The 25,000-nt window shown below is 38.1% G+C and overlaps 3 protein-coding genes across 3 annotated transcripts in view; 2 read left to right on the forward strand and 1 right to left on the reverse strand.

Moving 5' to 3' along the window:
* The window catches only part of LOC133658060 (protein CMSS1-like), a 52,997-nt gene extending 43,528 nt beyond the window's left edge, over window positions 1-9,469 (forward strand). Inside the window, exons 5-10 of the mRNA XM_062059675.1 lie at window positions 5,204-5,263; window positions 5,396-5,498; window positions 5,581-5,641; window positions 5,712-5,799; window positions 5,908-5,996; window positions 9,306-9,469. Coding sequence (XP_061915659.1) covers window positions 5,204-5,263; window positions 5,396-5,498; window positions 5,581-5,641; window positions 5,712-5,799; window positions 5,908-5,996; window positions 9,306-9,389 — 485 coding nt within the window. The 3' untranslated portion in view covers window positions 9,390-9,469. The remainder of the gene's footprint in view (window positions 1-5,203; window positions 5,264-5,395; window positions 5,499-5,580; window positions 5,642-5,711; window positions 5,800-5,907; window positions 5,997-9,305) is intronic.
* Window positions 9,470-9,676: 207 nt separating this feature from the next.
* On the forward strand, window positions 9,677-22,097 carry LOC133658059 (cell cycle control protein 50C-like). The gene is made up of 7 exons (XM_062059674.1): window positions 9,677-10,009; window positions 10,139-10,255; window positions 13,224-13,331; window positions 13,954-14,044; window positions 14,109-14,255; window positions 19,874-20,086; window positions 20,186-22,097. The coding sequence occupies exons 1-7, from the start codon at window positions 9,815-9,817 to the stop codon at window positions 20,371-20,373; spliced, it is 1,059 nt and encodes a 352-aa protein (XP_061915658.1). The 5' UTR covers window positions 9,677-9,814; the 3' UTR covers window positions 20,374-22,097.
* A 373-nt stretch (window positions 22,098-22,470) lies between these two features.
* The window catches only part of dcbld2 (discoidin, CUB and LCCL domain containing 2), a 57,073-nt gene continuing 54,543 nt past the window's right edge, over window positions 22,471-25,000 (reverse strand). The window contains exon 15 of the mRNA XM_062061405.1: window positions 22,471-23,465. Coding sequence (XP_061917389.1) covers window positions 23,116-23,465 — 350 coding nt within the window. The 3' untranslated portion in view covers window positions 22,471-23,115. The remainder of the gene's footprint in view (window positions 23,466-25,000) is intronic.

Below are 25,000 nucleotides of genomic sequence, written 5' to 3' on the forward strand. Positions count from 1 at the left end.
CGAAGAAAAATCCATAAATTAGGGCCGTAACCAGGATTTTTACAAAGACAGAGGTCAAAATTCTGCAACTTTTGTCTTCACCCTGTTCTTTTTCCATTCCTCCACTGTTTGTCTCATCTCTCCACATTCTATCGCTCTCTCTCCTCCTGCCAGTTGTAGTACAAGAGCACCAGTAAAATGAAATACAACTCCTTCACATCCAAACACTAAAGGTTTTACAGTATTGTAGAAACCGTAGTTATTGACCAGGTCTGAAAATAAGCGACATCTCCCAAAAATCCTTTGCGCAGCATGGGGCCGAGAAAGTGGGGGCGTGGAACGCTGTAAGCAGGAAGTGAAATGTGTTTGTAGTATTAAATCAAATCAAACTTTATTTATAAAGCACTTTTCAAACATAAAAAAAATGCAATACAAAGTGCTTTACAGACTTCAAAACAATATCCCAATGACCCAGATCCCCCATTATCGCATGCGTGCATTCACGCAAACACACACACACACACATGCAAATACAGTATATGAACACATCAATGCATGGCTGAGTACAGAAGGGACATGTGAGTAGACACTATCACAGGAGCCATCTGCACCAGGGGGTCATCAAACAATGGCCACCAGGACGCTGACACAAAACGCCCCCACAGCACGGCCGATAGATGACAGGACATGGGTTTTTTTTTAAAATCATCAAAATCCATCCATCACTGTTTGAGTTATGTTGCTAGCAAACTGACAAACAAACCCTGGCTAAAACATAACTTATTTGGCGGAGGTAAGAAAGAGTTCTGCAAAGCAAAGCGCGCTACTTTTGTCTCAAGCGTTGCCAAGAGGGAAATCACACAAAAAAAACTGTACTGTCGTTAATATGTAAACTGTAGGGGAAATACGAGTAAACTGAAAAACTACCTGATAAATTCTTAATCCATCCATCCATCTATCTACCGCTTGTCTCTCTCGAAGTCGCAGGTGAGGGGGGCTATACAGCTGCACTCGGGCGGAAGGCAGGTTACACCCTAAGTCGCCACCTGCAACTGTCATCTAGAAAATATATTTGAAGATAGCAAATCTTATCAGTTTGTGAGGTATTTACATTATCGAAAGTTAAATTGTTAAACTTTTATGAGAAACAGCATTTTGTAAACTGATATAAACATGTCCCACTGCTTCTCAGAAAGTTAAAGACGAAAGACACTAAACTAAACATTATTGTTTTACACTGGATGTTTACATTGTCACTTTAAAGACACACAACTGTGATTTTTTTTTTTTTACATTTGCTTAAAACACTTGAGTGTTCCTGCACAATTATTTGCACCTAAAAATACATGTTTGTAGTAATAAATATGATTAGAACACTTGAGCATTATATTGGTGTTCAATTACAGTAAGTGTGTTTATCCGAAACATTCCTGCACAATAACTGTTTTATTACTTTTTTTTTTTTTTTTGACATATAACACAATATCGTGTCGTTGCCTTAATTCCGTGATGGTATCGTACCCTGAGATTTTGATACCATTACATCCGTACAACAGACACATTTAAATAAGAATTACATAATATAATCAACAAAATACAACCATTGCAAGCGTACAAGTACAATTTAGTGCTGTATAATTTAATGCTATTACTCTTGCTGTTAAATTTAGGCTATATAATTAAGTTCCATTATGATTGCCAAAGAAAATCTCTGTGGTCATTCTTCAAAGCAGATCATCTGTGTGCAGAGAACAGTTTTGTTTCTTTAATCAGTGTGTGTATATGGTACTACTGTTCACCTCACCATAACAAGTGGCAATCAGTGGTGGACTGGGACAAACATTTGGCCCTGGAGTTTTTGATCCAGAACACAATCCACATGCAGATAGTGTGCCAACTCACTCCACTGATGTACATATAACAACGCCCTTAAAACGACCACTATGCTAAACTATATCCCTTTTACATTGTGGAGCCGTGAATAAACTAATGATAACTACACAGTGGGTTGCTTACTTGCTCTTAAAAAGACACTAGGGGAATTTATTTAAAATTGATGACTATTTATTTCTCACACACCCATACAAATCTCATTGCAACAAGCGTGTAAATCTGCAAAGTGGCGTTATTTGAAGAAAGTATAAAATGGGGCTCAAACGGTCAATAAAAACGAATTATATAGTATTGTTATTGTTTCCAATAGGTCCCTAACCACCGGTCCAAGGACTGGTACCGGTCCGTGACGCATTTGCTACCGGGCCGCAGAGAAACATTAAATCATTTATAAACGACTGCCTGTCCCACTAGACACACTAATAATCTTGTTTATAGATGTATAATAAAACTCCTCATAGGATGTTGCCATTTGTTATATTTGTTATAACTTTGTGACATGATACAATACACATTAATGAATATCCATCCATCCATTTTCTACCGCTTGTCCCGTTCGGGGTCGTGGGGGCTGCTGGAGCCTATCTCAGCTGAATTTGGGCGGTAGGCGGGGTACACCCTAGACATTTGACAGATTGTTGCCAAAGCCTGATTTCCACCTGTAGTGTAACCTGCTGGAGATCTCATCGCAAAGAAACAATCCCAGGGCTCCCACTAATTCAGCGTTATAGTGAGTTGTATTTTTCATGCACTAACTTTTGCTGTATTTATCTGGCACAAGTGGAAAGCCTATCCCTAAAAATAATGCCTACATTAAACATGTCCGTGTGGCAAAAAAGGTTGGGGACCCCTGCATTAAATAACTACATTTAGCTATAACTCAACACACCACCATGTTTGCTATTTATTTCACTCAAAGTTGATTCAAAGTGACCATTTTGAACCATTTATGAACGTTTTATCCACATCATGCCGGAAGAAGGCAGACCTGCTTGCCATAATATCACCGTTATGATTATACAGTTGCGTTTTCAACAACATTTATTTTTTCCTCCTCCTGTATCGCCTCATGAGCTGTCGTCAGAGCAATGCAGAGAGCAGCTGCAGCTGCTAAGGACACACTGAAGTAGCTGCTTTCAAACATCTTCATTTTTCTGCTCTTAGCAGTCTGTGTCACTAAAGCTTTTATTTTATTATCTCTTCATTTCCCTGCAGCACCTTTTTAGTTTTTACTTGGATACTCTTATTTTGTTTTTTCCTGTGTTTCTTTCTGCCCCGCGCTCATGGACTGATCACCATTAAAGGCCTACTGAAACCCACTACTACCGACCACCCAGTCTGATAGTTTATATATCAATGATGAAATCTTAACATTGCAACACATGCCAATGCGGCCGGGTTAACTTATAAAGTGCAATTTTAAATTTCCCGCTAAACTTCCGGTTGAAAAACTCCTTTAGATATGACGTATGCGCGTGACGTCACGACGGCAACGGAAGTATTCGTACCCAATGTGTCACCATACAAAAAGCTCTGTTTTCATCGAACAATTCCACAGTATTCTGGACTTCTGTGTTGGTGAATCTTTTGCAATTTGTTTAATGAACAATGGAGATTGCAAAGAAGAAAGTTGTAGGTGGGATCGGTGTATTAGCGGCTGGCTGTAGCAACACATCAAGGAGTACTTACTTGGATAGCAGACGCGCTAGCCGATGCTAGCCGCCACCGCATCTGTGATCGGGTGAAGTCCTTCGTCGCGCCGTCGATCGCTGGAACGCAGGTGAGCACGGGTGTTTATGAGCAGATGAGGGCTGGCTGGCGTAGGTGGAGCGCTAATGTTTTTATCATAGCTCTGTGAGGTCCGGTTGCTAAGTTGCTAAGTTAGCTTCAGCGTCGTTAGCAACAGCATTGTTAAGCTTTGTTAGCTTCAGCGTCGTTAGCAACACCATTGTTAAGCTTTGCCAGGCTGAGAATTATTAACCGTGTAGTTACATGTCCATGGTTTAATAGTATTGTTGATCTTCTGTCCATCCTTCCAGTCAGGGATTTATTTATTTTGTTTCTATCTGCATTGGAGCCAGATGCTATCACGTTAGCTCAGTAGCTAAAGAGCTTCGCCGATGTATTGTCGTGGAGATAAAAGTCACTGTGAATGTCCATTTCGCGTTCTCGACTCTCATTTTCAAGAGGATATAGTATCCGAGGTGGTTTAAAATACAAATCCGTGATCCACAATAGAAAAAGGAGAGTGTGTGGAATCCAATGAGACCTTGTACCTAAGTTACGGTCAGAGTGAAAAAAGATACACCCTGCACTGCCTCTCTAGTTCTTCACTCTAACGTTCCTCATCCACGAATATTTCATCCTCGCTCAAATTAATGGGGTAATCGTCGCTTTCTCGGTCCGAATCTCTCTCGCTCCATTGTAAACAACGGGGAATTGTGAGGAATCCTACCTCCTGTGACGTCACGCTACTTCCGGTATAGGCAAGGCTTTTTTTTATCAGCGACCAAAAGTTGCGAACTTTATCGTCGTTGTTCTATACTATGGATCTGCTATCCCCGTTTAAATAAAAAAAATCATTTCAGTAGGCCTTTAAGATTGGATGAGGAAGGGCTAAAACATGCGTGGGCGGGACTTCTGGGCCTCTGTAGCCTCTCATTGGCCCATTTCGCGCCAAAGAGCCTTGACAGACAGAGCCAATCAATCGTAACATTTCTGTTGCTGTGTGGTGTTGAGAGAGGGATTTCTAGCAGGCTGTGAATAACAAAGATCGTTTATTGAGCAAGGATGCTTTACCACACGATGATTTACTGCGTACCCGATGTCGTACACAAAACATATTTGTAGTCAGTTATATCTTCTTTTTGTCACTTAGAAAAATATAGAGGAAATAACGTTGTCGTCCTCAACGGTAGTTACGCACCGTTTTATAAACCACAGGGTTCAAAGCGTCGGAAAAAAAGTAGTAGCTTATAGTCCGGAATTTACAGAACATTCCTGACGGCATGTTGTGGCCCTCCATGAAAACTAGTTAGACACCTGTGCAACATAGACAGCTCAAAAAGTTATTTGAGGAGTTATTTCAGAAAATTTCAGAAATGGTATAAGGAACAAGTGATTACATTTTTGGGATGATCCGGATCACCGTCTGGATTCAGGACTTTACTATTGGGAGACAGCTGAGGCCTGTGCACTCTAAGGGCTTTGCTTTTGTAGTTAGTTCTGCAATATGCTGAGAGACAAATCAAAAACAAGCCTCCCTAGTCGCACTTTGGACATTCCTGCACCACACTAATCCTTTTTGGTGCTTTTTATTTGTGTTTGTCAGATTCTTGTTTCTTGTCCTGCAACGACCTGACACACAGCCTGTCCTCATATCTAAAGCAAAGTGAGTACTATGCTGAAGTCTTCGCACACCGCTAGCATACACTTGTAACAGGAAGTAGCTACTGTCTTAATATTGACACTTTGACATTTTGTGTCTTCATTGAGTGATATTCTTCCTGTTTTGCTGCTTAAGTTTGTCCCAAATGGGCCAAGGTTCAGAAACAGCACACACAAAAGAGTTCGGTGGTCCTGCTCATCCTCTGCAGTTCTGCCCTCCGAGCCATCGAGCTCATCAAGTATGACGTTTTTTTAAATTATTTAATTGGCTTAAATGCACCAAAATCTCTGGTGCATCTGACACACTTTTTTAATTCCCAGGCAGCTGATTGCCTTCAAGGGAGAAGCCAAGGCTGTTAAGCTGTTTGCCAAACACATCAAGGTCCAACTCAGATGTTTTTCAATGCGAGTGAACCTTCTAGAATCCACTAACATGTCATTTTGCTGTGAAGATGGAGGAGCAGGTGAAGCTGCTGCAGAAAAACGTCACTCACATCGGAGTTGGCACGCCCGGTCGGATCAGTGCTCTTGTTGAGAAAGGTAAGTGGGGTTCATGTTTTAATTTTTTTTTATCATGAATATATATATATATATATATACTGTATATATTTTTAAGCTTTAAACATTTTTACATATTCTCTATGTCAGAGGGACTGAACTTGCAGGCGTTACGCTTCCTGGTTCTGGACTGGAACTGGAGAGACCAGAAGCTTAGGAGGATGATGGACATTCCTGAGGTGAGCCAACTCCCCCTTGTGGCACCAAAGTACACTACTTTATTGCGTGGCATTAGACATATATCAATCAGAAGTTTACATTTCTCATAACTTTTTAAAGTGTAATGTGTAAATAATGCCCAAAGAAGGTATTTATATAGTTAATAAAATATATTAGTTATATATTATTAGTTTAAAGTTTCACTTTAATTTGATCAAAAACTAGTAGTTTGAAATGGCACTGCATCCTACTGCTGGAAAAATTCTCATTTTCAGAAAGTGGTTTATTTTTAGAACAGATGTAAATTTGACTTTATATAGAATAATTTGAAAAAATAAATAAACAAACCTATAAAACTCAGCTATTGTAGCTTATTCTGGCATATTTACTGTGAGGCATTTGCTCACAGTGAGGATATTTGTCACCAATTCTGTTCATAACTTTTATGGACAGAATTTCTAGGCGCAGTCAGGGCGTTGAGGGGATCCGGTTTGGTGGCTACAGGATTAGGTCTCTGCTTTCTGCAGATGATGATGGCTTCATCTGGCCAGGATCTTCAGCTCTCACTGTATTGGTTCGCAGCCGAGTGTGAAGCGACTGAGATGAGAATCAGCACCTCCAAGTCCGAGTCCATAGTTCTCGCCCGGGAAAGGGTGGAGTGCCATCTCCGAGTTGGGGAGGAGATCTTGCCCCAAGTGGAGGAGTTCAAGTACCTCAGAGTCTTGTTCACGAGTGAGGGAAGAGTGGATCGGGAGATCGACAGGCGGATTGGTGCGGCGTCTTCAGTAATGCGGACCCTGTATCAATCCATTGTGGTGAAGAAGGAGCTGAGCCGGAAGGCAAAGCTCTCAATTTACCTGTCGATATACGTTCCTATCATTACCTATGGTCATGAGCTTTGGGTTATGACCAAAAAGACAAGATCACGGGTACAAGCGACCAAAATGAGTTTCCTCCGCCGGGTGGCGTGGCTCTCCCTTAGAGATAGGGTGAGAAGCTCTGCCATCCGGGGGGAGCTCAAAGTAAAGCCGCTGCTCCTCCACATCGAGAGGAGACAGATGAGGTGGTTCGGGCATCTGGTCAGGATACCACCCGAACGCCTCCCTAGGGAGGTGTTTAGGGCACGTCCGACCGGTAGGAGGCCACGGGGAAGACCCAGGACACGTTGGGAAGACTATGTCTCCCGGCTGGCCTGGGAACGCCTCGGGATCCCCCTGGAGGAGCTGGACCAAGTGGCTGGGGAGAGGGAAGTCTGGGCTTCCCTGCTTAGGCAGCTGCCCCCGCAACCCGACCTCGGATAAGTGGAAGAAAATGGATGGATGGATGGGCATTCTCATACATGGTTCAATATGCATTCTTCTAATCAAATAGTCATTCAATATTTCTAGGGTGGAAGCACATAGGAGGATGTAAGGAAGATTTGCTGGAGCAAGAGGAGGAAGAAACAGATTTTTTTTATTTTTGAAATTATTTATATTATTTTATTATAATTATCTGCAACTACAAAACTCAAATGTATTGGTAAAATTGATTAATCGCCCAGGCCTAAATTTTTGTTAAACTGTTTTTTTTTGTGTGTTTTTTTTTACCATTTCTCTCTATATCCTAACAAAAATGTCCCCAAAACTGCTGTGATAATATTATATATTTGTTTTCTGTCTAAATTCTTGATTTTTTTTTAGTTATCTGAAGCAATAAAATATTTTCTATACAATTAATTTGAAGTGATATTTTCTTCGTAGTAGTTCTAAGGCCATGAGATGGGTCAATGATATGCAACAATAATGAGCTCCATTTCCTCATGACAAAAATTGGCCAATTTCCTAAAACTGCAATAAAATATTGTGTGTTTCTGCTTAAAACACATATTTTACAATTACATTCACATTTCTCAAAACTTTATTTTTTATAGCGGGTTTATATGCAAAAAAATGCCCAAAGAAGGTATTTATATCATTAGTATTATATTACTTAAATATTATTAGTTAGTTATTAACTAAATTATTATTAAACAGTTTTTTTTTACCATTTCTCTCTAAATCCTTTCAACATTTAAACAAAAACTGCTATTAAAATTGTAAATATTTACGTTTTCGATCTAAATTCTGGGGTTTTGGGTTTTTTAGCTATAGGAAGAACTAAAATTCTATCAGATTAATTTGAAGGGTTATTTTATAGGAGTAGTTATAAGGCCATGATAATTGTCAATGATAGGCAGTAATGATGATTTTCATGCATTGTTTATTTATTATTTTATATACTGTAAATGTCATTTTAAAAATGTAAAACATATACATACATTTGATGTCCTCGTGACACAATATGTCCAATTTCCCACTTTAAAATAATACGTTTTCTACTTTAAAACCCCTTTAAAACTACTCCAAACTGATATACGTACATACATATTAGTTAATTGTTTTTAGCCCTATATATGCTAATACAGTGGTTCTTAACCTTGTTGGAGGTACCGAACCCCACCAGTTTCATATGCACATTCACCGAACCCTTCTTTAGTGAAAAATAAAAAAAATTTTTTTTTTTTTTTCAAATTCAAGACAAAGTTATGTTTTTTTTTACTAGTGCACAAAATGAACTGTGCATGAACATCACCTTGTTCAAAGAACCAAACCAACACAGTGCATGAACTCACAACAAATTACACACCTGCAAATCGGATGGAAAATTAGAGGGAACATTGTTTGGAGGTATCCATAATACTGAGACTTAGACTTCTTTTTTATTGTCATTCGAATTTTAACTTTACAGTACAGATACGCCGATAGGGAGAAGTTTTTATTTACACGATTGATTGATTGATTGATTGAAACTTTTATTAGTAGATTGCGCAGTACAGTACATATTCTGTACAATTGACCACTAAATGGTAACACCCGAATAAGTTTTTCACCTTGATTAAGCCGGGGTCCACGTTAATCAATTCATGAGTCTGGTGTGTCTTGACCGCTGCGGCGGAGGCTTTGCCGAACCCCTGAGGCAGACTCACCGAACCCCTAGGGTTCAATCGAACCCAGGTTAAGAACCACTGTGCTAATATGTTAAAAAAAAATGTATAATGAAAAAAAACACCAATGAGAAATGTTGCTGAATGCTTTGAATAGGATTTTTTTTTTTTGACCAAATATGAAATGTACACACTAACAAATAATTTAAAAAATTACATTTTAAATGAAAAAAATGGTACAACATTTCAACATCAATATTCAATTTGCCACCACAGTTCTTGGGGATTTTCAATGTATTTGCATTTCTTAAATAGATTTTTCTGCAGTTTGTAGATTTCTTCTTTTCTTTGCTTTTTTTTCCAGATCAAGGTGGATTTCGTGAAGCTGCTGGAGAGCGGGCTCATCCAGCAATGCAAGACAAATCAAGTAAAAATTGGACTATTTTAATGGCAAATTGTCAACTTGCACATTGCTTGTACTGTGCATTTTACCATGAGTACTATTTCCACTATTTCAACATGAGGTGTCCTCAATAAATTGACCTTCTGAATAAAAGAAGAAATAATTCTCCTAATTACCAGCAAATATGTCAGTTCCAAAAACAAAGCTCTCAAAAATGCTTTCAAATATGCCTGCTACTCTCTGCAGTTGCGCAAGACACTGTTTGAGGGATTGCTGTGTACTAGTGCCTCGTCCAGGGACAGAGATGCGGAACAGGAAGAGGCAAGTGTTGTGGTTAATTAGTAACAAGTGTCTCTCCTCCCAGCGAGAGGCCAGACGTGATGTGTGTGTTTGCGTAGCGATACCACAGAAATAGGAACAGGAAGCCGACTTCACAAAAAAGACAATTCAAAGAGGGGTTTGGTGCGTGTATGATGGTTTCAACCAGGACAGGACCTTTAGCCCGGAGGCCCGACAATTCGGCCTTCAAGCAGCAGCGTCTGCCTGCCTGGTCGCCCATGCTAACTGCTAGCACGGTGCTGCCTTTCTTCTTCTTCATGGCTCTGATATGTTTGCTGCTGGGAGTGTGGCTGCTGCTCACTGTGCAGAGCGTACAGGAAGTCCGGGTGAGTAACGTGTGGCTTTTCTCACCAAAGCTGCTGTTTCAAGGTTAAAGCGTGTCGTAAAAGAGGGAGCGACATATGAGGCAAAAGGGCTCAAAGTTCGATAACACGACTAATGCCATGTCTCCTTAGGTGGACTACACAGACATCGGCGCGTGTGCCGTTTGTCACGACATGCGTAAGAACGTGAGCAACGCGGCAACGCTCTGCACTTGCAAACTGGACTTTCGCATCAACAAGGCCCTGAAGGTAAGCGGCGGCGTCTTAAACCCCGCCCACGTTGCCTCCGATAAGGAGAGATAAGATTAGATGAAGTTCTCAGGCGTCTGGTGGGACCTTTTAAATGTAAGAGGAACATTCTAGCATCGTTACCATATTGACCCAAATATAAGACAACCCCTCTTAATCAAATGAAAGCAAAAATAACTTGTTCACTCACTTAAAAAGAAATGTTGGTTTACATTTATAAATCTCTACTGCCCGAATGCAGCTGAGATAGGCTCCAGCACCCCCCGCGACCCCGAAAGGGACAAGCGGTAGAAAATGGATGGATGGATGGATGGATAGACCCGAATACAGGACAGGTTGTCTTATATTTGATCGACAATATATCTCCTCGTAGTTCAGTCTGCAAAGTTTAATTAGCCAGATCAACCACTTTTCTACACATGAGACACATTTGCTCTATAGACCCGCATATAAGACAACCGGTCTGTCTTTTTTTTCTCTGTTTTTTAAAACATATGTTTGAAAACAAACATATGTTTTAAATCAAAGACTAAATTAATCTTTTTTTATAGTGAAAAAAGAATAGAAGGTTGCTATATAGAGTTTTTGTTGACTGCTTCATTCGAAAAGCTGTGATTAACTGGTGAGAAGTCGTGTGGCGCCCCCCTTTGGTTTACATGTATAATACGCTAGACTCGAATATAAGACGACTTAACTTTCCAAGTCGGCCGGAACACCCACTTTTTATCTGTATTTGACAACAAATTTACTGTACTGACTCAGATATAAAACAACCTGTCTTTCATGTCCTGTTTTCTTTCAAATCAAAGATGAAAATAGACAAAATGTATCTTCTTTTTTTTTAACAAATAATTGAAAAAAAAGAATGGCAGGTTGTGAAATCAAGTTTTTTATTGACTGCTAATTTTGAAAAAGACTTGCTCGTGAGAAGTCGTGTGGTGTCACCTGTTGGTATATGTTTATATAAATATCTACACCTGAATATAAAACAACTTGTCTTTTTCAGTCGTCTTATATTCCTAGGTCACGCTGCAATGTTTAGTCAGCCAGAAACACATTTTTTTTCTGCACATAAGACGACCTGCGTTTGAATTCAGATTTACTGTTTTGACCCGGATAAGAGACGACCTGTCTTTCAAGCCCCGTTGTTTTGAAAAATATCTTCAAATACGAAAAAAGACTTGTAAAGAATATATTTATATTTTATATATATACACACACAGTACAGCAGGGGTGTCAAACGTACGGCCCGAGGGCTGGATCAGGCCTGCGAACAGGTTTTATCCGGCCCGCGGGATGAGTTTTCTAAGTATAAAAATTAACCTGAAATTTTTGAATGAAAGAAACTGCTGTTCTTAATGTGTCCACTGGATGTCGCTATAGCAATTCTTTGTAGATGCTACATATGTAGAAAACAAACCACATGATGTTAGTACATCAGTCGAGCAAAATGAGCAAACTATATAAATAACATGCTGTGATTTCATTTTGATATACATTTTTACCTTGATAGATTGAAAATTAACACCAATGAGTTGACTGACGAACTTTATCACATCATTTATTTAGAAAATATAAATAACGATAAATAAAGATAGAATACTATTAACCGCAACATGTAAGTGTAAAAAAAACAAAAAACAACAACATTATGATTTGTACAATTTCAGAATGTGCTTCTTCTATTTTTAAACAAAGAAAACCATCTGAAGTTGTCTTTATTTTTAAGTTATCGTGCCGTGATTTAACCAGTCCGGCCCACTTGGGAGTAAATTTTTGTCCATGTGGCCCCCGATCTAAAATTAGTTTGACAGTTCTGTCATAGAGAGAATGCCAAGAGTGTACAAAACAGTAATCAGAGCAAAGGGTGGCTATTTTGAAGAAACTAGAATATAAAACATGGTTTCAGTTATTTCACCTTTTTTTGTTAAGTACATAATTCCACATGTGTTCACTCATAGTTTAGATGCGTTCAGTGACAATCTACAATGTAAATAGTCATGAAAATAAAGAAAACGCATTGAATGAGAAGGTGTGTCCAAACCTTTGGCCTCTACTGTATATATATACATATATTTATTTATTTATTTATTTATTTTTTTCAGTTAAAAAAAAAAAAGAATAGTAGATTGCGATACAAGTACAATTGTATTGACTGCTTCATGTTGAAAAGAGAAACTGGAAATTGTGATGTATCATGTTGTATGCTTGCATGTTCGAAATAAACTCAAACTCAAACTCATTCTAAAATCTGTGACTCGATGGTGAGAAGTAGTTTGGTGCCACCTGCTGACCACAACCTGTCTTTTACAGATATGTTAAAGAGGTTCATTTAGCCTACTAATGTGTATTTATAAATAGTTGATTTATATAGGCTAGTAAGGTAAAGTTTTGTACCTGACAAGTTTCGGCTACCTTGCTTCTGCAGCCTTCCTCAGACGCACACCAGGGGACACCGCCATCCCACCACCTCAGGTGGGATGGAACAATCCATATAACACGTCACAGATGACGTCACACTAACATCACGTGACACCTCTGAGGAAGGCTGCAGAAGCAAGGTAGCCGAAACTTGTCAGGTACAAAACTTTACCTTACTAGCCTATATAAATCAACTATTTATAAATAAATGTCTTTTACAGAGTTTTTTGGTAGGTATATAAATACTAGACAACTCAGCAATGATTGGTCAGCCAGTAACAACCACCTGGTGTACCCATTAATTACCGCAGTGACTTGAATATAAAACATCTAATTTTGGGACAAAAAGATTAAAGATCAAATAAATGATGGTAATCATTTATGCGCTGCAGCACACAGTTGGAATAAAAATCAGTTGAATAAAAAATCCTGAGGTGCAAGGCCTCTCCAGTCCTGAAGGCGGTGATAGATGGTCGCTGCTGCCCACTTGACCCCAAAGCAAGTGGACTGGAACAGTAAAAAGTGAACATCCTCCTTGCTGTCTCAGGGTGATGTCTTTTTCTACTATGGCCTCCAAAACTTCCACCAGAACCTGCGCAGGTACATGGACTCCAGGGACGACGGGCAGACGGTGGGCAGGAAGACCAACCTGAAGGTGCGTTTGCAATTCTTTGCCTTGTTTGTAAAAGTCACCATTGTTACCGTATTTTTCGGACTATCAGTCGCAGTTTTTTTCATAGTTTGGCCGGGGCTGCGACTTATACTCAGGAGCGACTTATGTGTGAAATTATTAACACATTACCGTAAAATATCAAATTATATTATTTAGCTCATTCACGTAAGAGACTAGACGTATAAGATTTCATGGGATTTAGCGATTAGGAGTGACAGATTGTTTGGTAAACGTATAGCATGTTGTATATGTTATAGTTATTTGAATGACTCTTACCATAATATGTTACGTTAACATACCAGGCACGTTCTCAGTTGGTTATTTATGCCTCATATAACGTACACTTATTCAGCCTGTTGTTCACTATTCCTTATTTATTTTAAATTGCCTTTCAAATGTCTATTCTTGGTGTTGGCTTTTATCAAATACATTTCCCCAAAAAATGCGACTTACACTCCAGTGCGACTTATATATGCTTTTTTCCTTCTTTATTATGCATTTTCGGCCGGCGCGACTTATACTCCGGAGCGACTTATACTCCGGAGCGACTTATACTCCGAAAAATACGGTATTTTCATAATTCACCTTCCACCCATTGAATCAGAAACCAAGTTCTTACTGCAAACCATTCGCCACCAATGACAAAGGACTGCCCATCGCTCCCTGTGGCGCTGTAGCCAACAGTATCTTTAACGGTAAACACTATTTTACACAATACAGCTGCAATCTGCTCATTAAATAACTTCTGTCTCCACACAGATACATTTATTTTCAAATATCACAGGACAGCCGCCTCCGAAGACACGCTGCCTTTGTTACGGAAGGGCATCAGCTGGTACACGGACAAAAACGTCAAGTATCGCAACCCTCAGACGGACAACTTGAGCCTCGCTGAAGTCTTCCAAGGTGTTGTTGTTTTTTTTTTTTAATCTCGTTAAAAAATAATTTTCTTGAATATAAAAATAAATCAACATACACATGCTGGAAATTAACCAGGCAAACTAATTAGCCTCTTGCTACTTTAACATGGTAACCTGCATTGACATGCTAACACAATTAGCTCATGGATCTTTTTAAAGTATTTTAAGCACAATACACAAACAATTTCAATAAAAATTGCATGGAAAGTTGACACAATATAAAGTACACATTATTTTGCAGATTTTAAATCTACATATTGTTGTGAAACATGAGGACAAACAAATTAGTGGTTAGCAATATGCTAAGGCAGGGGTTGGCAACCCAACATGTCGAAAGAGTAATATTGGACCAAAAAACCAATCTGTGGAGCCGCAAAAATGTAAAAGCCTTATGTAAGTGTTATAATGAAGGCAACACTTTTAGTGTCTCAGAGGGTGAGATAACTCCTGGAAATTACTCGCTTAAAACTGCCAAAAGTATAGACATGTGTGCCCAAGTTAAAGGAAAGGACAGGCTGTCTTCTTCTAATGGATTTATTACAATCTTTGCAAGCTGGGTAACGTTTGCTGTGGCCTGGAACAACATGGTAACGTTTGCTGTGGTCTGGAACAACATGGTAACGTTTGCTGTAGTCTGGAACAACATGGCACACAATTTAGAAATGCAGCCAATATTACATACAGATAATGTGTCATGAGACATGCAAATATACCGTCTTTTTCGGACTATAAGTCGCACCGGAGTATAAGTCGCACTGACCGAAAATGCATAATAAAGAAGGAAAAAAACATATATAAGTTACACTGGAGTATAAGTCGCATTTTTGGGGGAAATGTATTTGATAAAACCCAGCACTAAGAATAGACATTTGAAAGGCAATTTAAAAAAAATTAAGAATAGTGAACAACAGGCTGAATAAGTGTACGTTATATGAGGCATAAATAACCAACTGAGAACGTGCCTGGTATGTTAACGTAACATATTATGGTAAGAGTCATTCAAATAACTATAACATATAGAACATGCTATACGTTTACCAAACAATCTGTCACTCCTAATCGCTAAATCCCATGAAATCTTATACGTCTAGTCTCTTACGTGAATGAGATAAATAATATAATTTGATATTTTACGGTAATGTGTTAATAATTTCACACATATGTCGCTCCTGAGTATAAATCGCACCCCCGGCCAAACTATGAAAAAAACTGCGACTTATAGTCAGAAAAATACGGTAAATTAAATACAGAGGACATACTGTAAGTAAAGCAAATTAAATGAGCTCAAATATACCTACAAACGAGGCATAATGATGCAATATGTACATACAGCTAGCCTAAATAGCATGTTAGCATGGATTATTAGCACTCCACGAAAGGCAATAACATCAACAAAGCTCAGCTTTGTGCATTCACTCACAGCATAAAACGTTTGGTGGACAAAATTAGATAAAGAAGGTGTAGCATAAAACACGTCTTTCTGTGGCATCGTCAGAGAAAGTTGTACACATAAACCAACTACGGTGAGTTCAAGGACCGCCAAAATCCAGGGAGCCAATAGGGCGGCGCTAAAGAGCCGTGGGTTGCTGACCCCTGTGCTAAGGTAATGGAAATGACCACTGATGTGCTTACAAATTTAGTACAAGGATAATTTTTAAGTATTTGAAGCATATAAAGAAAGTATTGAAAAAGGTTCAAAAGATTTTTAGGATTTTTTAAAATTGGAGAGGTCATCAAAAAAGAGATGCTCTTTGGAATAGGGACACAATTTCAACAATGTGGCAAAAAAGGCACTTGTGTCAGTTAAAATGCCTTTAAATATTCACAGCATTTCTCAATGGACCTTTAATGTGAGAAAGCTAGGAAGACTTTGGGCGACTAATGCTAACTAACATAAACATTACCATTAACATATTTACAAAATTAGCGCCGGACAATTTATTTTCTTTTAAACATTTCAATTAAAATGACATTTACACTCCACACAAAGATGTGTTATTAAGATCAACATAATTTTGCATTTTTAAATAGACACAATCTCCTAAAATACCAAGATTTTTAACACCACCAAATTGGCGATTAGCATTATGCTAATATAACATTGAAATTACCATTGACATACTTACAAAATTAGCTCCAGGGCAGTTTTTTCATATCATTTCAATAAAAATTACCTGTTCACTCAACAAACGCAGGTGTAATTAGAACCAACATAATTTAGCATTTTTAAATAAACATATTCTCGTAAAGTAATACGATTTTTAAACCTACCTAATTGGCGATTAGCATTATGCTAATATAACATTGAAATTACCATTGACATACCTACACAATTCGTGTTAGGGCAGTTTTTTCGTAACATTTCAATAACAATGACAAGTTCTGCAAACTCAAAACACAAAGATGTGTTATTAGAACCAACATAATTTAGCATTGTTAAATAAACAATCTAGTGAAATAGCAAGATTTTTAAGGCCACCAAATTGGTGAGTAGCATTATGCTGATATAACATTGAAATTACCATTGACATACTTACAAAATTAGCGTTAGGCCAGTTTTTTTTGTAACATTTCAATAACAATGACATGTTCTAGACTCAACACACATACGTGTTCTTTGAACCAACATCATTTAGCATTGTTAAATAAACAATCTTGTGAAAGAGCAAGATTTTTAAGGCCACCAAATTGGTGATTAGCATTATGCTGATATAACATTGAAATTACCATTGACATACTTACAAAATTGGCGCCAGGGCAGTTTCTTATAAATGAGCAAGATTTTTAAGGCTACCAAATTGGCCATTTGCATTCTGCTAATTAACATTGGAATGACCAAACTAGCATAAGGATAGTTTTAAGTATTATGAGTATTTTACATATCAAAACAACCCTTTTCAATATTTAAAAAATACTTAATGCACATTATTTAGCAGGTATGCTGTATTTGTTTTGAGATAGCAAGATTTGAATGTAAACAAATGAGCATTTGGCTTTATTCTAAGATGGAAATCACCTGTTAGAGTTGATATAATTGTTGTAGGAACATAAAACACAGCAAGACAAGTAAACACAAGGGGTGTGGGAAAAAATCGATTCGAATTCGAATCGCGATTCTCACGTTGTGCGATTCAGAATCGATTCTCATTTTTAAAAAGTCTATTTTTATTTTTTATTTGTATTTTATTTTTAAATTTAAATAATTTTTTTAATTAATCAATCCAACAAAACAATACACAGCAATACCATAACAATGCAATCCAATTCCAAAACCAAACCCGACCCAGCAACACTCAGAACTGCAATAAACAGAGCAATGAGAGGAGACACAAACACGACACAGAACAAACCAAAAGTAGTGAAACAAAAATGAATATTATCAACAACAGTATCAATATTAGTTACAATTTCAACATAGCAGTGATTAAAAATCCTTCATTGACATTACCCCAGGGCAGCTGTGGCTATGAAAGTAGCTTACCACCACCAGGAGTGAATGAATGATGGGTTCTACATGTAAAGCGACTTTGGGTACTTAGAAAAGCGCTGTATAAATCCCAGGTATTATTATTATTATTATTATTATTATCATTAGACATTTATAAAAAAAAAAAAAATTAACAATAGTGTCACAGTGGCTTACACTTGCATCGCATCTCATAAGTTTGACAACACACTGTGTCCAATATTTTCACAAAGATAAAATAAGTCCTATTTTTGGTTCATTTAATAGTTAAAACAAATTATATTGCAATCAGTTGATAAAACATTGTCCTTTACAATTATAAAAGCTTTTTACAAAAATCTACTACTCTGCTTGCATGTCAGCAGACTGGGGTAGATCCTGCTGAAATCCTATGTATTGAATGACTAGAGCAGGGGTGTCAAACTCATTTTAGATCGGGGCCACATGGAGAAAAATCTACTCCCAAGTGGGCCGGACTGGTAAAATCACGGCACGATAACTTAAAAATAAAGACAACTTCAGATTGTTTTCTGTGTGTAAAAATAGAACAAGCGCATTCTGAAAATGTACAAATCATAATGTTGTTGGGGTTTTTTTTATACTTACATGTTGCGGTTTATAGTATTTTACCTTTATTTGTCGTTATTTATACTTTCTGAATAAATTATGTGATAATGTTCATCAGTCAACTCATTGGTGTTAATTTTCAATCTATCAAGATAAAAAAATAATATCAAAATGAAATTACAGGATGTTATTTATGTGTTGTTGTTTTTTTTTACATATGTAGCATCATCTACACCAGGGGTGTCCAAACTTTTTCCACTTTAAGCATACGGGGGCCATTTTGATATTTTTCATTTTCAAACCTTAACAAAATATATGGATTTAAAAAAAAATTGTTTTAACCTTTAGGGCTCCCGGGGACCATAAAGGGTCTCCGTCATTAAAATGTAAAAAATATGTCAAATTATTATTATTTTTTATTTAACGCTTACAGTAAATCTCTATATCAACTTCAGGTTGATATAAAGTAAAAAAAAAAAAAAATGTTATGCCTTTTCTGTCAAAGACAACTTTGTTTTTTATAGTAAAACTGAAATATGCAGTATTTAGCAATTAGAGCCCTAAAAGATCAATAATGCAGGACACCATTGATTTTAATTTTTTAATATTTTTGAGTAATCACCGTGAAATGTTGAATAAAATCCTACTAAATATATTATGGATCCAAAAGGTCCCCCACTCATAAAGTGATACATTTTTATTAGTTTTTTTTAAACTTTCAACAATTAAATTATGAGTTCAACTTCAGATATATCTGTCGATTTTACGTTTGAACTATTATGTTGTTTGTATTATGCTCTTTTGTCAAATACAACTTTGATGTTTTTTTATGGCAACCACACAATATATGCAATATATTTTCCACATAAAACATTTTAAAGTGACATTTTTTAAGTAATAATTTATTGTAACAGAGATTTTTTGTCTTTTTTTTTTGAGCAATGGCAAAAAAAATAAAAATAAACAAAGACAAAAGAAGAAAAAAACAGCCTGCATGGCAGCTTTGTGTCAACATTGCAACTTTTTCTCGTTAGATTTCACCTCATTCCACTTTTTTTTAAATGTTTTTTTGAATTTTTGCAATACTATCAATTTTGCAATTTTTGCAGAATGTGTGGGGGGCCGGTAAACGATTAGCTGCAAGCCGCAAATGGCCCCCAGGCCGCACTTTGGACACCGCTGATCTACACAGATACAAATAATTGCTATTGCGACATCTAGTGGACACATGTAGAACAGCAGTTTTTTCATTCAAAAATTTCAGCTAATTTTTATACTGAGCAAACTCATCCCGTGGGCCGGATAAAACCTGTTTGCGGGCCTGATCCGGCCCGCGGGCCGTATGTTTGACACCCCTGGACTAGAGAATCCTTTTGAATCGGAAAAAAATCGTTTTTGAATCGAGAATCGTGTTGAATTGAAAAAAAAATCGATTTTGAATCGAATCGTGACCTCAAGAATCGATATTGAATCGAATCGTGGGACACCCAAAGATTCACAGCCCTAGTAAACACTGTTTAATGGTCATTTTATTGTGAAGCGGTGGCTGACGTGTAATTTGGGCCTGACAGGCACGGCCCCGCCTCCCTACTGGCAGAAGCCCGTTTACGAGCTGGACGTCCAGGACCCCATCAACAACGGCTTCATCAACGAGGACCTCATCGTGTGGATGAGGGAGGCGGCCTTCCCCAACTTCAAGAAGCTCTACGCCGTCTTACACCGCGCCAACAAGCCTTTCCAAAGCGGCCTGCCCAAAGGCAACTACAGCGTGGAGATAGCCTACAGTATCCTTCCCACACCGGTCACATGACACCCCCCCCCCCCCCCCCCCCCTTTGTCATGTCGCTCGTTTGCCGCCTTGACAGGGAACTCCTCCCTTCCAGACTTCCCGGTGCAGTACTTCCGTGGCAGAAAGCAGGTGGTCCTGACCACGCTGAACTGGTTCGGAGGGCCCAACCCGTTCCTGCCCATCGCCTACCTGGTCACCAGCGGCCTGGTCCTGCTGGCGGCCGTCACCCTCACCGTGGTCTGGTGCAAGTTTGGCAAAGAGGGAAAGAACATGGAGGAGTGACGGGTAAGAGGAAGGACTTGATGGATGAAAAGCTGCTTGCTTTTGAATGAACTATATATCTTTATCAAAACTACGCTGTGTTACTCAGGGATGGATTTTGGAGACTTACATTTTTGAAAATGTCCAGTGGGATAGTCTGTGGGCCTCTACATCCATGCATTTTTTGTGCTTATGTACAGTATGTACAGTATATACCCTCCTAAAACCAGCGTCATTTGCAGTGGACATTTGGTTATAGTCTTTCTTTTGGCAGTTGAATTAAAAAATAATACTAAAAAAAGCCCTTTTATGCAAAACGCAAATGCCTAATGTAGAGGACAATAGTTCTCAAGATATTCTGAAATATAAAATTTTACTCTGCAGGAAAATAGCCCTTTAGGAGGAACTTTTTAAATACATTTGTACTTAATGACTTTTTTTTTTAACAATGATACAAAGCAGTGTTTCTTTAACTTTTTTTTTTACGAGTACCACCTCAGAAAACACTTAGCACTCCAAGCACCAGCATAATGACCAATGTTAACATACAGTAGCGTAGTAGGCCTAAGTATTCATTAAAAACAAGGCAGAGGTGTTGTTTTACATATTGGATATTATTGGCCACTGTAACATTACACACAGTTTGAACAGTAACACTGTTTTTAAACGTAGGGAAATAAAACACTGTACTTTAATCAAGTGATTCTTTGACATACCACAGTTTGGGAATCACTGCTATAAAGCAGCAGTAATTTCCATATATAGATATAGATATATATACTGTATATATATATATATATATATATATATATATATGTATATATATATATACACTACCGTTCAAAAGTTTGGGGTCACATTGAAATGTCCTTATTTTTGAAGGAAAAGCACTGTACTTTTCAATGAAGATAACTTTAAACTAGTCTTAACTTTAAAGAAGTACACTCTATACATTGCTAATGTGGTAAATGACTATTTTAGCTGCAAATGTCTGGTTTTTGGTGCAATATCTACATAGGTGTATAGAGGCCCATTTCCAGAAACTATCACTCCAGTGTTCTAATGGTACAATGTGTTTGCTCATTGGCTCGGAAGGCTAATTGATGATTAGAAAACCCTTGTGCAATCATGTTCACACATCTGAAAACAGTTTAGCTCGTTACAGAAGCTACACAACTGACCTTCCTTTGAGCAGATTGAGTTTCTGGAGCATCACGTTTGTGGGGTCAATTAAACGCTCAAAATGGCCAGAAAAAGAGAACTCTCATCTGAAACTCGACAGTCTATTCTTGTTCTTAGAAATGAAGGCTATTCCACAAAATTGTTTGGGTGACCCCAAACTTTTGAACGGTATTGTATATATATATATATAAGTATATATATTAGTTTTTTTAAATCAATAAATCACACTCAAGGCCTTTGTGATAAAAACCGTCAATAACTAAGATTTTTTTTCCTCACTTTGAATCGTTTGTCTAAAACGCATCAGCCTGTAATATAAATATTCACTATAATCAGATTTTTTTATCATTTAAAGGCCAGTATATTTTACAAAAAATATTTAAACTAAAAGAAAAATGTACACAAAAATTATCCTCGACGCACACTTGTATTAGTCTGTTTTTCGACTGTTATAGGTATTTTTTAAAATTTTATTTAGAAAAAAAAAGTTATTTAGAAAACAGTAATAAGTGATAGATGTTGCTGCCTGCATTGAACGGGGAAAAGTAGCGCCATCTGGCGGATGGGGAAAAAAAGAACAGTTTGTTGCGCTGTTAAGTGGGGGGCGGGGGGGGGGGGGGTTAAATTTTCAATCGGCCATTTTTGGTCACCAGTAAAATGCCATTTTAGGCAAATAAGCTTCCAACTTAATCAGCACTGCAAACAGTTGAAAACAAGTGAACAGCAGAAAATGTCCTTAAAGGTTCATCTCGTTTTATTTGCTGTCTTTTTGTGTGAAGAGCCCCCAAGAAAGACAGTTTTGCCATGTTTTATTATTATTATTATTATTATAATGGCCATTGTTGGTACATGTCAGCAAAAATGAGCAATAAACTTTTCAATTTCCTATGAGCTCACAAAGTTTGTACCTTAAAGAATAGTCGATCAGAATCAAAAGTGACAAGGTCTCTTTAATTGGCGCTCCAGACAAGACAAGACATGACATAATCCAACAAGACAAACCACTCCCACAACACAAACAAGTGATTTTAGCACAGTACCTTTTTTCTTTTACGACAACATTTCTCAGTCTTTAATAAAAAAACAACAACCTTTGCTTTATTTCTCACATTAAGACTTGAAAATGTTCATTCTGGGGGGAAAGGAAGGCAACATTTGGTCTGCAGGCTGGGTGGGGGCGGAGCCTCCTGAAGGCGTCTCCTCATCAGCAGGATGTGAATTGAAAAATAAATAGCGTGGGAATCTTTTGCAAGGTTTGCTGCGATGGAAGGACAAGAACTGCACACAATTTCAAGTTAAGACGACGCGTACCGTGGAATAGGAGCTAAGGAAGACGTGCGTGTTGCAATTGTTCGATCACATTTAAGTTTGTAACAGAAACAAAAAAAATCACAGCTTTACAGAATCACAGGTGGGGTAAAAAAAAAAGTCAAGCAGTAGTTTTCACGCTCGTTTTGGCAACCTCCTGCCTCCACGTCCAAGTGAGGCCCAAACATTCATCTGTGGTTTCAGTGATCCGACTGGAGTGAGCGCCTCTCGGCTGAAGCGGATCCACGCGGCAGGGAGGTCACGTAGTGTTTGTCAGCGCCCCCCTCTCTTTAGCTCCGCCCCCTGGGGCACCTGATAAGTCAGGTCCCCGCCGTTTTTGGGCGTGTCGTACGCGGATCGCCCCGAGCGGCAGCTGTCCGTCTGTGCCGGCAGCTGGGTGGCGAACCCGCCCCCTGAAGAGGGCTGCACCCCAGACGGGTGGCACCCCATGTCCACCACGATGGGCGTGGCGTACTCCGCCCCCGTGGCTGGGAGAGGCTCGGCGTAGGCGTGGTACACGTCCGGCGAGATGGGGGCGTCGTAGAGGTCGGGACCCTCGTCGGGTTTGAAGGTGGACCGCGCGCCCAATGTTGTCACGCCGCTCACCAGGGGCTGGGCGTACTCTGCAAACAAACACCCGCTCTTAAGCTACCAAGTAGCCCTGTCCTGACTCCATAGTGGTATCAGAAGAAGAAAAACAAGTATCAAACGTGTCTATTTTCATGACTATTTACATTGTCACTGAACGCATCACAACTATGAATGAACACATGTGGAGTTATGTACTTAACAAAAAAAGGTGAAATAACTGAAAACATGTTTTATATTCTAGTTTCTTCAAAATAGCCACCATTTGCTCTGATTACTGTTTTGTACACTCGTGGCATTCTCTCCAAGACAGGGGTGTCAAACTCATTTTAGATGGGGGGCCACATGGAAAAAAATCTACTGCCAAGTGGGCCGGACTGGTAAAATCACGGCACGATAACTTAAAAATAAAGACAACTTCAGATTGTTTTCTTTGTTTAAAAATAGAACAAGCACATTCTGAACTTGTACAAATCATAATGTTTTGTTTTACACTTACATGTTGCAGTATTCTATCTTTATTTGTCGTTATTTATACTTTCTGAATAAATTATGTGATAATGTTTATCAGTCAACTCATTGGTGTTAATTTTGAATTTATCAAGATAAAAAAAATAATATTACAGGATGCTATTTATGTAGTTTGCTCATTTTCCTCGACTGGTGCACTAACGGGGTTTCCTTTTTTTTTTTTTACATACAGTATGTAGCATTATCTACAAAGATACAAAAAAAATGATATTGTGGCATCTAGTGGACACATTTAAAACAGTTGTTTCTTTCATTCAAACATTTCGGCTCATTTTTATACTTTAAACTCATCCTTTATCTGGCCCGCAGGCCGTAAGTTTGACACCCTTGATGTAAATGTTCTCCATTAAGCACACAAGCTAGACATGTGTAATAAGTATCCTCAATTGAACCATATTGCAGTGTAAAACAGCACATTTGTAAAAATAAACAAATATTTATAGTTGCATATTATTATTGTAGAACGTGTCCAGTAACAAACGTGTGTGCATTACTAAGCTCACTGCGTCATGAGCTTCATTTAATGAAATGTGACCACTAGGTGTCGCCACAAAACAAATTACCACTCTACTTCAAAAGCATAAATGTCATAAAGTTGGTGTTTTCATGCCCACCATTGTCTAATTTCACCTGATCAAACCTTTTCTCACATTCCACCACTACAAAATCATAAATGTATGCATGATTCTTGCTGATATCGGATTAATATCAGTATCAGCCAATACCCACGGCCCCAATATTGGCATCTGTAGTGAAAAAGCTGTCTTGGGGACACCTAATTGTAACGTCACATTATTTTAGATGAAATACCAACAATACATAGAAAACAAAAGTATGAATTCATAATCAAAATGTGGAACTATTCACAACGTGGATGTATTTATAAAATTGGGAAATATTCTAAATAATTGTATTAAATCCATACTGGAATGCATAATATAAACAATATGGAGGCTTTTATGTGGCAAAAATGAGAGAAAACTAATTTAACCCAGAATTTAATTATTAGATTGTCTTATTTTACCTGTTAAAAAAATCA

The sequence above is a fragment of the Entelurus aequoreus genome, linkage group LG10 (assembly GCF_033978785.1).
Source record: "Entelurus aequoreus isolate RoL-2023_Sb linkage group LG10, RoL_Eaeq_v1.1, whole genome shotgun sequence".
Classification (NCBI taxonomy): domain Eukaryota; kingdom Metazoa; phylum Chordata; class Actinopteri; order Syngnathiformes; family Syngnathidae; genus Entelurus; species Entelurus aequoreus.